The sequence below is a fragment of the Scomber japonicus genome, chromosome 1, assembly GCF_027409825.1.
Source record: "Scomber japonicus isolate fScoJap1 chromosome 1, fScoJap1.pri, whole genome shotgun sequence".
In the NCBI taxonomy this organism is placed as follows: domain Eukaryota; kingdom Metazoa; phylum Chordata; class Actinopteri; order Scombriformes; family Scombridae; genus Scomber; species Scomber japonicus.
The window spans coordinates 11,216,731-11,229,873 of NC_070578.1; the positions used below are offsets into that span (position 1 = coordinate 11,216,731).

Sequence of the window (13,143 nt, forward strand, 5' to 3'; positions counted from 1 at the left end):
CCTCTATTGTCTTTTATTACAGAAAGTAATCCACACAGTTGATTAACTTTTTAATTAATTAACTGTTCCTATAAATGCAACATTTCATAACACGTCATATATAGACCTCATCAGGCATTAACTACTATTCTCCCCTCTGCTTTGTTAGCAGAAACATTCTGAATTTGTTCAACAATTAACAAAAAAGGAGAAAAAAAACCTTTTTATTTCAGACATAACACGCTTAAGCAATTTTACGTCTCAGCCCTACTTTTAATATTTGGGAATAATTTATAGTTTTTCAACTTTTTCTAATGAAGTGTTGATTCATGATACTAGTTATCCATGGCCACATTCTTCATATGTGGAACAACAGGTTATTAACAGGTTAGAATGTTAATGTTAACATTTTGGTTCTTTGAAGCTGACCTTAAATCAATCTAGCACTGCTGTCATACTGTAGCATCAACTGCAAAAATGCTGTCCTTTTATAATTTGTTATCATTCATTGATAAGGTTAGACCATTTTTCTCTCAGGCTGACACAAAAACTAATGTATGCTTATAAAACCTCAAGGCTAGCATATTGCACTGCTCTCTTGTTTGGTATACCTGAAAAAATAAATCTGCTGGCCTCCTACAACTTGTTTAGAACGCAGCAGCCCGAGTACTGATGAAGACCACGCAGAAAGCACACATAACTGTGGCCCTTGTCTATGGAACAGAGACTTGCTTTTGTTTTTATTGCATTTTCTTTCAGTCATGTGCAGCATATTGAGCTACAGCCACTTTATGGAATGTGCTACATAAATAAAGATTGATTTGACTTGACTGTAATGCATACTACATTGAAATTCTTCATGTGTTCAACTTACATTCATTGAATGCAGCTTTAAACAGCTCCCAAAATGCTTCATCAGGAACTTGAACACTATTCTTAAGCTGTTCTTCTTTAGCTATTTACTGCATACATGTCCACTTTTACAAAATACAAACAACATAAACAACTTTAATCACTTAAACAACAATATCACAAACAACATAACTACAGTGTACACCTGCATGAGTGACTGTTCATATAAAATAACTACGCTAACCATGAGACTCATACATATTTACTTCATTATATTTTAACAAAAACCTAATTAGCCACACAATTATGTTAAGGCACAGAAGTAGAGTAACTATAAATGAAAGGATGGTGATCCATGCTGTGTTAACTCCCTGCTGAGCTTCATTAGGATATAAAATCTTGGAATGCAAAAAATCTCCTACAGCGAAACCAAAATAAAGGTTCTGAGGTCCTAGTTTTCTATCCTGCAGACTACTCCAACAGCACAATAAACCCTCCTGGAATTTGTAATGCTCTGTCTCGGGCCGAGATTATAACCGTTAGTGGAATGGTGTATTTATAGTGCTCCAAAAAAAAGGTGATTTGTTTCACTTGTTGAAAGGTTATTTGCAAGATATCAGTCTTGCAGACTGCTCAGCAATACACTTTAACAGGATTTCCTCCCCCCTCTGCTTTGAATCCTTTATACAGGTTTGGTTCCTGTAGGTCATACCAACAAACTTAACAATTAACACTGAAACAACTATAATATGACCACTGCTGTCTGGTACACAGAATTAAATACTTACACATATATAATACATACTGTATATGTCAAGCAAGGACTTACTAATAATGAATAATTCAGTCAAATTGTTCTCACTTGGGTGTCCCACTCTGGCATATAAATAGACAGCTTTTTCCTGGGCTCTGGTCCTTTTTGCCAAACCAGGAAGTGGTACATGGGTAAGAACAAATTAGAATTTAATATATTATGCAAATGTTAAATGATAAAAAAATGAATAAAGGAAGGGAGCTAAAGAGAAGATGATATAGTTCAGGTTATTGTTTGATGTGAAATATTAGATAAGTCAAGTGTGTGCACCCACTAGATGAGCCTTAGCATACTTCCAGGCTACTCTCACTGATTTTAGTCGCAAAAGAGTTTCTCACAGACTTTTAATATTGATTCTAAACTTCCATGCTATCTAATCTAGGCGCTATCCTTGATTCTGGCTTAAAATTTGATAAACAAACCAACTCCATTGTGTGCACTGGCTTCTTCCATCTTAGATCAGTGATAAAAACCAAAATCATTTCTGTCTGTCAAGGATTTAGAAACCACAGTACATGCTTTTATTTCTTCCCATTTCAACTATTGAAATTCTCTCAGGAATCAGTCAGCTTTATCTCGCCCACAGCTGGTTCAAAACACAGCAGTGTGACTCCTCCCTGGTATCAAGAAGTGAGACCACTTCACTCCTGTGCTGACCTCTTCTCATTTTATTTTAAGATTCTTTTATTTATTTTAAAGCACTTCATAGACTGGCACCAGCTTGTATCTTTGAACCCATCATCCCATCAGATTTGCTGACCAGAGGTGATCAGCATTTTTCATAGTTGGCTCTAAACAGAATAATAATTCGCCTGCCTGCCTTCTCAGATCCTCATAATTATATCTGTTTTCATTTGACCATAGCTCTCAGTCTCTGTATAACACTTTAGTCAATATTAGTTGTTTTCCAATGTGCACAAATTGACTTGGCATTAACAATTCGCTAGCCTACACTTCAAGTTTGCTCTATATGGAACCATATGCTGTTTTAAAACCTCTACAGTAGTTCCCTGTTGTTTTGATGCAATGTTTGTCCTGCTTACTTGGCTTGTATCTTGGCTTGTGTGTATCAACTGTTTTGTTTATTCCACTCTCCTCATTTCCTGCTTTCTTTGATTTTCTCTAGAACTTATTACATTAGCACCTGACTGTGCCACATCATGCTGTTGGTGAAGTGGAGAATGGTGGTGGACTCCCTGTGTGGACGAAAGAGGAGGGTGCCCTGTTCCTTCTGGTTTCTCCTGTTGTTCGCTGCTGGAGGTCTGGTTCTCTTCATCCACCAACAGGATCTGTCAGAGATGGCCCAACAACAAGGCCCAGGTCAGTCTTTACTTGTCCTAAAACATCACAAAGCTCAACTACTATGGCTTCCACACATAAGCATCAAAGAGAACTCAACATAATTCACACTACTGGCAAAGCTATTTACATGATTGCAAAATTGAAGGTCTGACCAATTTTCTCATAGCACATTTTTAATCTTTGAATGGACACCAGAGCACTAATGTGGGGGCAAAATCCTCACGCACACTGAACTGGAAAAGCTGCAATCCACAGAGAATCAGCTCTATCATGTGTCAACAGGACTGTGAATCATTATGAATATCAAAGCAGTGTCACACTCCCCAGCAATAAGAGCCACTTAGCTAGAGTGGAATCTCTCCAACCCTCTAATATTTCCCTGATTGTCAGGTTCTTTTGGTTACTCGCGAGAAAAAGCAAAAGAGAGCCCACTCATAATGATGGAAACACACATACAGTAGGACACTCACACAAGCTCACATACAACATATTTGCATGCAGTAATATTTGTATTATGTACAAATATACACACCATGAAAAGCAGCATTTAATATTCATAACACATATCAGAACGAGACCTGTAAGATCTTGTTAGAAATTGGTTGATGCATTCAAAAAATATACCAAACTGATAGTTTTCAGTCATTACAATTTTTATTTGTAGCAACAATAGTCAGATACTGTGTAAAATCAGCTGTGAAAGCTGTAACTGTTACACCAATGGACTACATCACTTTTAGGGGGTATCACATAAGTGGAGCCAGAGATTTCTTGCTGGGGCTGTATTATTTCATTATTTGCTGGTGAAGATATGGAGTTTGTTGTAAATTCATGATTAAACAAGAGTGCAGATGTGTAGCATTTAAAAGGTCATTTCTAGCATCATATTCCCACTACAATGACTATTTAAAAGTGCTGCACACTAACAATAATAGAGTATTTTTTCGTTTAAACATTAATAATAATAATATTCAGCACTTTAATAGCAGGTAGGTAGGAGCCAAGTGCAGACAGATGAAGGTCAGACAAAAAATGACTGAAACAACAATGGTAGCCAGAATAATGGGTCACATAGAGAAATAAAACAGACAGGAAGCACAGAAAATGCCAAACAAAATGTTGCCTCCTAAAAGACATATTATTGCATATAGCAGTCTTGTTCTGAATGAAACTCTTTTGTTGTTTGTGGAGATTTTTCAAGGGGTATGTTATCAAGGCTGGGCCTGGGGCCCGTCCTCAGGCTGCTGCCTGCTAACAGCACTAACAAGGGTGAGCAGCACCAGAGGAGCTACTGTAGCAGGTCACAGGTGGTCTCTCTCTGTCTGCCTCCATTCTGTCATTTTCACAGTTTCTGGTTCATCCCAATAGGTCATTTTATGGAGAAACAATGCATTTTCATCACACAGCTAGCATACCAACAGGAGGAACATGAACTCACACTGTTTACTACAGTGCAGAGGGGGTCGCTATGGCAATTCAGCTGAGAATATGAGAAACGGCATCTGAGCAAAGCAAATCAGACAGGAGTTTGCCAAATATCTGGTCATTTCTTGGTGGGACTTAAGTGGAGTTAATGTAATTCTTGATGCTATAGTCCCATCTAGCCCCATCCTATGTCTTTGAGGTATCATTTTTCAATAATAGCTCTGGTCAGTGTTAGCAGTCCTAAGGGAGGCATTCAATTAGATTATACATATTGCAAAGGCGCCAACAGGTTACAGGAAAACTGGCAAGTACAGCAGGACACGGTTGAACTGTGATGTTTAAAACAGACAGTGTGGGTACCATTCACCTGCATTTCCTTTTTCAAATAAGTTTAGCTAATCAACAGATTTGTGTGCAACCTGTATCATTTATATTTGTTGGATTGTATCTACTGCCTTCTAGGGTTTCTTGCACTGTCTGACTTCTTTTAAGCATTGCCATATGATCTAATTCATATTTATTTTATATGTATTTTTAATTTTTGGAATCTTTGTGAGGCAACATCAAATGTGGGGTTTAAACCCCTTAGCAGTGTAAAAACCAGACCTCTGCTTATTCTTTTTGACAATTGTTCATGTTTCCTTGCATGAAGAAATGTTTCATTACACATAGAGCTCTGAAGATGTGCTTTCATGCTCAGAATCAGCACATACTCTATGGACTACAATATACAATTCCACACTCATCACAAGTACAGTTAATGTTTTATGAACTTTTGTCGGTATTTAATAATCTTACATAACACATACTTTGATTTAGATCCACTTTCCATAAAGTGTTTTTCAAGTGCATGAATCAGGTTTGTGTCTTAATTTTGCCAGGTTCCAGGTTTTACTCTGCAAAATTGTCCTGATAACTCAGTAAACCTGCTTTTTTAACATTCTGAAGTTCTAACTACACTACATAACTCTATTCTGCAGATATGAAATACATGCTATAACTTTTTTGTATAAATAATCAGTGTCCCACAGCACACTCCTGTAAATAATGCAAATAATTGATTCTTAACCAGCTGAATACAGGAATTGTTGAGCTGGTAGTAAAGGCTACAATAACTGAAATCCATATTTCAGTCTTAATAAGAACTTTGACTTCCAGGCTCAGTTTCTTCCACAGTAACTCCCACCTGGTCTTACTTTTACCTCAAGTGAACCCCTTGTATCAAACAATTTGAACCATGTAGCTTGTGGGGAAGGTGTTCTGCTGTAATGGCTACCTAATCATTTAAACCAAGGGTAAAATGTGCCCCAGAGGTTTGCTTATGTGTTCAACAAAATGTGCTTTCTTGTTTGAACATACCTTAGTGCAGAGTAACAGGATGGGTCACTCTAAGAATATCCCATTTGTTTAAATATCTTTTACTAAATCAGACTTAATGTCTCAGAGAAACAAAAGAGCATGATAAAAAATCAATTTAATACACTTAGACCTAAGTGTATTCCATCAATTAAATATGCATTAAGGTACACTTGTACAGCAATTTTACCTTTTTAAAATGTTCAGGTTATATTGACAGAGAGATTTTAATTTATGTTATCGTGCTAGTGGTAGTTTGTGGTGGTGTACTGGACTGAATTATATTGTAGAAAATGAAGTTTAGGAAATTATATTTTTTAAATTACCTTTTATTGTCCATATGCTCTAGATTATTATAGTTTGGAAACAAAACATTTGGCTTAGAGGAGAAGGGTGTCTTTATATCTGCGGATATAAAATAGTTGTTTTAAAAACAAAAAGAGATAAAATACAGAGGGACAGTAATCCAGTTTTGGAGTTCAAAGATCCATCTCATTATAATTGATGTAAGAAAATAACCTCCACCAGCTTTGATGTACTGTCACATCATCATAGCATAACAATTAACAAGTTTAATAGACATTATGTAACTCAGAAACAAACTTTTAATCACTGTCTGTTGGGCAACGTACAGTATAATGAATAGTGTGGCAAGCTATTCATCACTCACAAATGTGTGTTTGTTTTTTCTCTTTGAAAAATGTGAGTGTGAACAACTGCTAACAAGAGATAGCAGTATGTCATAGATTTCTCTTTCTTTTCATTACTTGCATTTTTTTCAGCATATAATGTATGTCTTAGGGAAATTTTTGCAACCGAAGCACATCTTTTTTTTATCTCGCCTGCTGTATCGCTACTTGAATATTGAAATAAGAATTCCAGTTTACTAAATCATGCATGAGAGACTGTGTGCTGTATACAGAACACAGTAGCTACAGTCTCCCAGCCCCCTCACTAAAGCACAATGAGCAAGCAGTATCTTTGCCTTAAGCTATGGTGCTTCAACCTAGCAGAAGCTCATATCTAATAGAGCTGAGTTATAATACATTGGGTGTCAGCTTTTATCAGCCTCCCCCTCCTTCTCCACCTCTTTATTTGGCTTGCATTGTGCTTGAGAGCTTTGTATCTCCATGATTTCGATAGCCCGCACAATGGTAGCTGAGGAAACTGCAGTTTCTCCAAAGTAATTGTTTAAGGACAATTGGAGAAACAGCAGACGGTTTCTCAGGGTGAAGAGACACCTGAAGAGCGAGCAGTTCAGATAAATTGCCTGCGCAAATTTACACCTCTGGGCATTTCTCAGATGTGTATGGCTGTGAGGACCAATTGCTCTGCTGAGTGGAGGGTCAGCCTGTGTGTGTCACCTCACAAACCGAAACACAGAGCAATCCATAGATGGAGGAGAGTCGCTGCCCCGTTGCATGTGTCAGTGAAAATGTGTGTTTACAAGCAAGAAAGTACCTGGATATCAGTGTAAGTGATTACCAAGCCATTTGTTTTAGTGCTTTCAACAAAAGTAACAAATGCAAATTTAAAAAATGGACTTCCTGTTCTTCATGCATGCTGTTTTGTGTTATTTTTCTAATCCATGTCCTGCAGTTTTAGGATGAATATGTAATTAAATAGCAGTCTTGACAGGAGGAGCTTGTCAAAACATGTTAGTTTCAAGGAAAATAAAAAAAAAAACTGATCTGATGTTTTGATGGCCCTCAGTTGTGCATTTAAAATAAATATGTCTCTTGTAATTAAGGAAATTAGTTGTGCATACTATTTCACTCAGCCCTCTTTGTTGCTCGACTCATCAGCTTCCAGCTGCAGCATGCAGGTGTCAACAGTTTACAGCGCTGATCAGCTGTAGATGACACTGGAAAAGAACAGAAACCTCATGAGGCATGAACGTGTCATCACATCTGCTAATGGAATAAAAAGCAAGGATGTGAATCACTGATAGCATTTTACTGAATATAAATCCAGTATCAAATCCACTCATCAAATTTGAATCCTTTGAAATCATTTATCAAAACTTATATTGTTCACCTTTAAACAATTCCACCAGTTTAGTTGTGTGGCCCTTAAAGTGAATTTAATTTGGTTATTTTGGAAGTAACAAGACAAAAAAAACTTACATTTTACCTCAGAAGTTTTAGCTAAGTTGATCAGATTGAAATGCTGGTATGAACCAAAGTTGAACTGGAAGATTTTTAGTTGATCACTTCTAGACCACAGGTAAAAAAAAGTGTACTTACTGTAGAAGTGCCTTTTCCTCCACAACAGACTGAACTGAACTGCCACAGAATCATTCAGCTTCGTTTTATTTACACACCAAAAAGAAAAGCAAGAAAAAACAGTGACTGCTGGCCTGATTTAAAACCTATAGCAGCTTTTGTAATGCCCTGTTATTGGCATCAGGCCTGTTTACATGATCTGCTGTAAAAATGGTTTAATAGTATTAAAAACAAGCCAAAACTTGAATTCAGTCACAAAGTGACAGTGCTCCATCTTCTGACATTTCATACAGATGTAATGGAGGACTGAGGATAATGAGAATTGAGGATAATATTGAGAACTGGTTAACCTTTAGGCAATAAAGAAACCTCTGCACCTAACCTCTGCACCTAAACCTAATGATCAGTCAGCTCTCTCTGACTGAGATAGTTCCACTACATTTTGAAACACTATAGTATCTCCTAATAATTCTTGACACATCTCCCACCACAAATCAAATAAATATCTGGTCATGTTTCTAATAGATAATCAATAGGTGAAGCTTTGAATCACTCTCTTCTGGTCTTTTACTTATTGATGTATCTGCATTTCTATTATTTTTTAGTTTGGTAAGCTTTACAACACTCTGCTTAAGTTGAAAAAAAACACCTCATTTTCATCTCAGTGCCCCTTTCATCTGTCCACATTTAGCACATATTTTTAACCAAACCTTTAACAGGCATAATTCCAGCTTCATGGAAAAGTGTCTTAGCAGTTTCTTTACACAAAATTGGTGATGTCACTGATCTCAACAACTAATGTCCAATATCTTAACTTCTTGTTTCGCAAAAGTCCTAGGATCACTGGTCAATTTATAACTACTCGCCTTCATTTAAGATACATATTCAACATTTGACTCAATAATCAAAAAAACTAACTAGGCTTCTTGTGTACTATCAAAGGTAGTCTGTCTTCCTCCAACCATAAAACTATTGTGCAGTCAACCTTCATGTCTTTCCTTGACTATGAGGATAGTCTGTTATGTCACGCTGCCCCGTCTACACTTCAGTAGTTAAATCCTGTGTATCATAATGCATTACGCTTTATCACAAATGACAAATTTTTACAGTCATCATTGTTCTCTGTATCACATGGCTGGATGGACAGTCAAGTTCTTACAGTCAAGAAGAAAACAAACATCTCATGTTATCATCTATAATGCTCTATTGTTGAAGCTTGCATGTCTTGTCTCATTTAAATCTAGTAACTAGTACATGATCCAGTAAATACATCCCTCATGTTTGGACAAATGTTGGCAGAACTGGTTCAGGTACAATCCACCTTTTACAATGAGCTGCAAACTGCCCCCAAACTAGAGTGTTACATTACTCTAGGAGATTTGAAAACTTTATTATCTGATATGTTTATGAATATTTTAACAGTTTTATTAATTGTGTAGTTGTGTTGCTTCTGTCTACTGATTGTGTTCTTGTCCTATGAATATTTCTTGATCTCTGGTCTCTCTAGGAAAAGGGATTTTACACTCAATGAGACTGCCTGATTAAATAAAGATTAAATAAATATTCTCATATTACTGATCAGTCGACTATTAGGAGTTTTTCCTTTCCATGACAGATTACCCCACTTATCACAGTTAGGTTTGGTAACAATTTTAATATACATTTAAGAACCAATTATTTAAAATGTAAAAATCAGGTATTACTGATATTTTTCAGAAACACTCGATCAAATAACTATAAGCTGAGCTATTGTGAGAGGTGTTGCTTGTAGGTTGTGTATCTGACCCCCAACTTTTAATTCATACTGTTTTCATTCACTCTCATTGCTCTTACAGTAGAGCGTGTTTTGGGTTGAAAAAATCCACTGCAGACAAAGTTTGCGACTAGGTGGTTAACTTTGTAGAGCATTTAGCTTAAGTCATATTTTTTCAGATAAAAGTGAATATTGGAATTACATATGCCAGGTGGCCATGCATAAGACCCTAAATAATGAATGCTAATGTAGTTCTGTTTATGCTCAATGTGTAAATAAAAAAGTCAAGAGCTAGAAGCTACCAAAGCCACTTAACATGTCAGTGCTTTGTTTACAGCTTGTCTCTGAGTGATCAAAGTTACAGAAGGTTCGAAGAAATCATTCAGTCTCTTGACTTTCTGTGTTTTCACAATTCACTAACTGGTTTAGATGAATGTTAAAAAACCATCTTCTAGCAGAGAAAAATCATCAATACTTTTTGATTTCATTTCATAACTCCCATTGCTGACATCAACTGTAAGGTGATGCTGGCACAGTTAAAGGCCACAGTCTCAAAATGTCAGATTCTATTGACTGCCTTTCCATGAATGAAGTAAACAAACAAACAAACAAAAAACACTTTTTCCTTTGAATGCTGCAATACATTTAATCCCATGATATAGCCTAGTCAATTCTCTTACTACGCCTGCTACTAAAAAGAAAGGAAAAGAAGCAAAAGGTCCATATTCAATCATGCAACATTTAGGCAGTATGCCATACAGTAAGCTGGCAACTGCAGAGGCAATGTAGTGTTCAATGAAGCTCTGAAATAATTGCAAAAATCTTTCCTGTGCAAAGTTTTACACAGGAAAGATTTAAATGCAATGAGACTTGTTTTGGCTGTATCAAGCTATATCAAGTTTTTTTTCTAAGGTTGAATGCTTTTTACATACAGGCCATTTTGAATCCAGAAAAATAAAAAAGCGGAATAAAATGAAGCATCTGGCAGACCATCACTGGCCCCCACCAACTCCCCACGCCTCTATCCCTGTCCACATGGAGCCTGCCAGGAACTGGGCATATTGTTTCATGCTCCAAGGTAAAATTTGATCTCTCCGTCAGAGGTCCAGTAATCCCTTAAGCCTTGTCTGTTTGCAAAGTCCAGTTTAGCTGTCTCTTAATGTAATTAAATCGTGCTGATGACCCTCAGAGCAGTGGAGCTGCGTTGTATTTTAATACAAATCCACCACTGGGTGTTAGTGGAAAGAACTGAATGTTATTTTACCCTGCTTTTCCATTCTTCGTCTTTGTACTCAAAGCTACTTTAACAAAGCCTGTTTGTGTTGTGTTGGCACTATCCCCTCCATTCCCCCCAGAGCAGGAAGATCATTGGAAAGCAATACTTGGCAAAGCCAACTCCATCACAGTGATTTTACACAACCTCATGTACAATTTCCTCCCTAAAAACAAGGGTGTTCTGTCTTTTGGACATAAATACAACATACCTTGATTGGAAAGTTAAAGCATTGCAATATAAGCTTTAACATCCTGCACAGTGTTCGGATCACATAACATTTGGCATGGGGTGTGGGGATGCCAACAACTATTACAGCAACCACTGTTATGCCTTCCCCTGTTCACCTCAGGGAGCAGAGGAAACCAAGGGGCCTCTGGGATACCCTGAAAAGGAAAAAAAAGTAGAAAAGCAGACGATTTTCATGCATAGGTATCAGGTGCCTGCATCACCACCACTCCAGCATCTTTCAGACCTGGGCCATGTCAATTGGATTTAAAATGAAGCCGCTCAGAGGCAACTGCAAGGTCATATGGTTTTCCATTAACATTAAGGCCCGGGGTTATGCCAAGGGAGCCTTGCAACATAATCTGTTTTCCCTGCCATCTGATCCTGCTCGCCAATGGCGTCTGTATGCCAATCTATACAAATAGATTTTATTTTTCTCATTCCTGTTTCAGCAGAGGATATTGTAAAAAACTAGATATAAATATGTAAACAAGTGAAAGAAAAGTGAGTAATTTTGAACACTCATGTTGTGGTGTAATAAGATTAGAAAACCATACAAAACTTGTAATGTTTCCTTTGTTCTTATATATTGTAAGAGAAAGACCACTCTGTAAGAGTCCAATGGGATTGTGGGTACATCCACAAATCACATTACTGCACAGCAGGAGCTACGTCACTGAACTGCTCTTCACTCTCAGAATTAAAAAAAAACCTTCAAAACAGCTGATCTTGCTATCCATCAAACCAGCAAAAATGAAAAACAGATCAGAAATCAACCAAACAGTATGAGGGGGGACCAAGAGAGGCCATTGATTAAAACAAAACAACAAAATAAAACCAACAAAATATATGTTGTGATCTTTTTTTCAACTCACCAGAGTTGAAGAGCATATTTTGAGCCACTGACAAGCAGACAGGGTTAGGACCCCAACTGAGCAGCAGAGCATGGCTTGGCTGTCCCGCTGGTGGTGGGGGAGCTTTCAGGTTGCCATTTTCCATAATGCCACGCTGGGTAACATTAAAAACTCCAAAGGGAATAAAACCGAGCAAGGCTAGAGCACCAGGTGGAACCAACAGTGAGGCTGATTTTTGAAAATGTCTTTGAAGACAGTAATCACAGATGCTGCTTCTTGACGTCTGTCTGTCTCAGTCTTGGCCATGCTACTGTATGTCACTGCACAAACAACATAATTGAACACTCTTCACACTGTCTGTGGCTCTGAACACCAAAGGTTTCAACTTTATAGAGATGGTTTCAGATAAACATAGATAGAAATAGACAGAAATCATAGATATAGCCACAAACAAAGGTCAAGTTCACATTGACATTCAGGCTCTGAATTCCAATTTTCTGCCCATATCTGATTGTTTTGGATGACTGGCCATATTTATTTCAGGATAGCATCTATATCCGATGAAAATTCAAACTAATAGTGATTTTAGAAAGACATCTGTAAAGATGTCACATCTGTTTACCCTTTGTGCTTCCCCCATTTTGAATACATATCAGTTACATTGTGTGCCTTTGAGCTCTGACTGACCCGAAATGCCAACTGAGACATAGTTTGCAGGACACCTCTCCTGAACAATGCATGTATTGTAACCATGGTCCTCCTGTAATAATTACGAACAGGTTGGCCTCAGCAGTACACAGCTGTGCCGACACTGATTAAACTCAGCATTTGGCTTCTTTCTCACGATGGCATTGTCCTGGCTGTAAGTGTCATTCTGCTATCTGTCCAACATTGATTCTTCAGGCATCCCTAGGAACAAGACGGCTCCTCTTAGGAGCACCAATTAATAAGGACAGGACTGGTTATCAAAAACTAATAATAACAGCAACGTGACTGTTTGACTGATATGGAGCTAAACTGATATGTCTGCTCTTATTAAAAGCGTTTGTTTAATTTTCTTTCCTTGTCTTAGAAACAAAAAA

At 37.3% G+C, this 13,143-nt stretch overlaps 1 protein-coding gene across 1 annotated transcript in view; it reads left to right on the plus strand.

Annotated features, from left to right (window-relative positions):
* The first annotated feature begins 2,805 nt into the window (after positions 1-2,805).
* LOC128357946 (carbohydrate sulfotransferase 8-like) overlaps positions 2,806-13,143 on the plus strand; it is a 116,903-nt gene continuing 106,565 nt past the window's right edge. The window contains exon 1 of the mRNA XM_053318380.1: positions 2,806-2,965. Coding sequence (XP_053174355.1) covers positions 2,806-2,965 — 160 coding nt within the window. The remainder of the gene's footprint in view (positions 2,966-13,143) is intronic.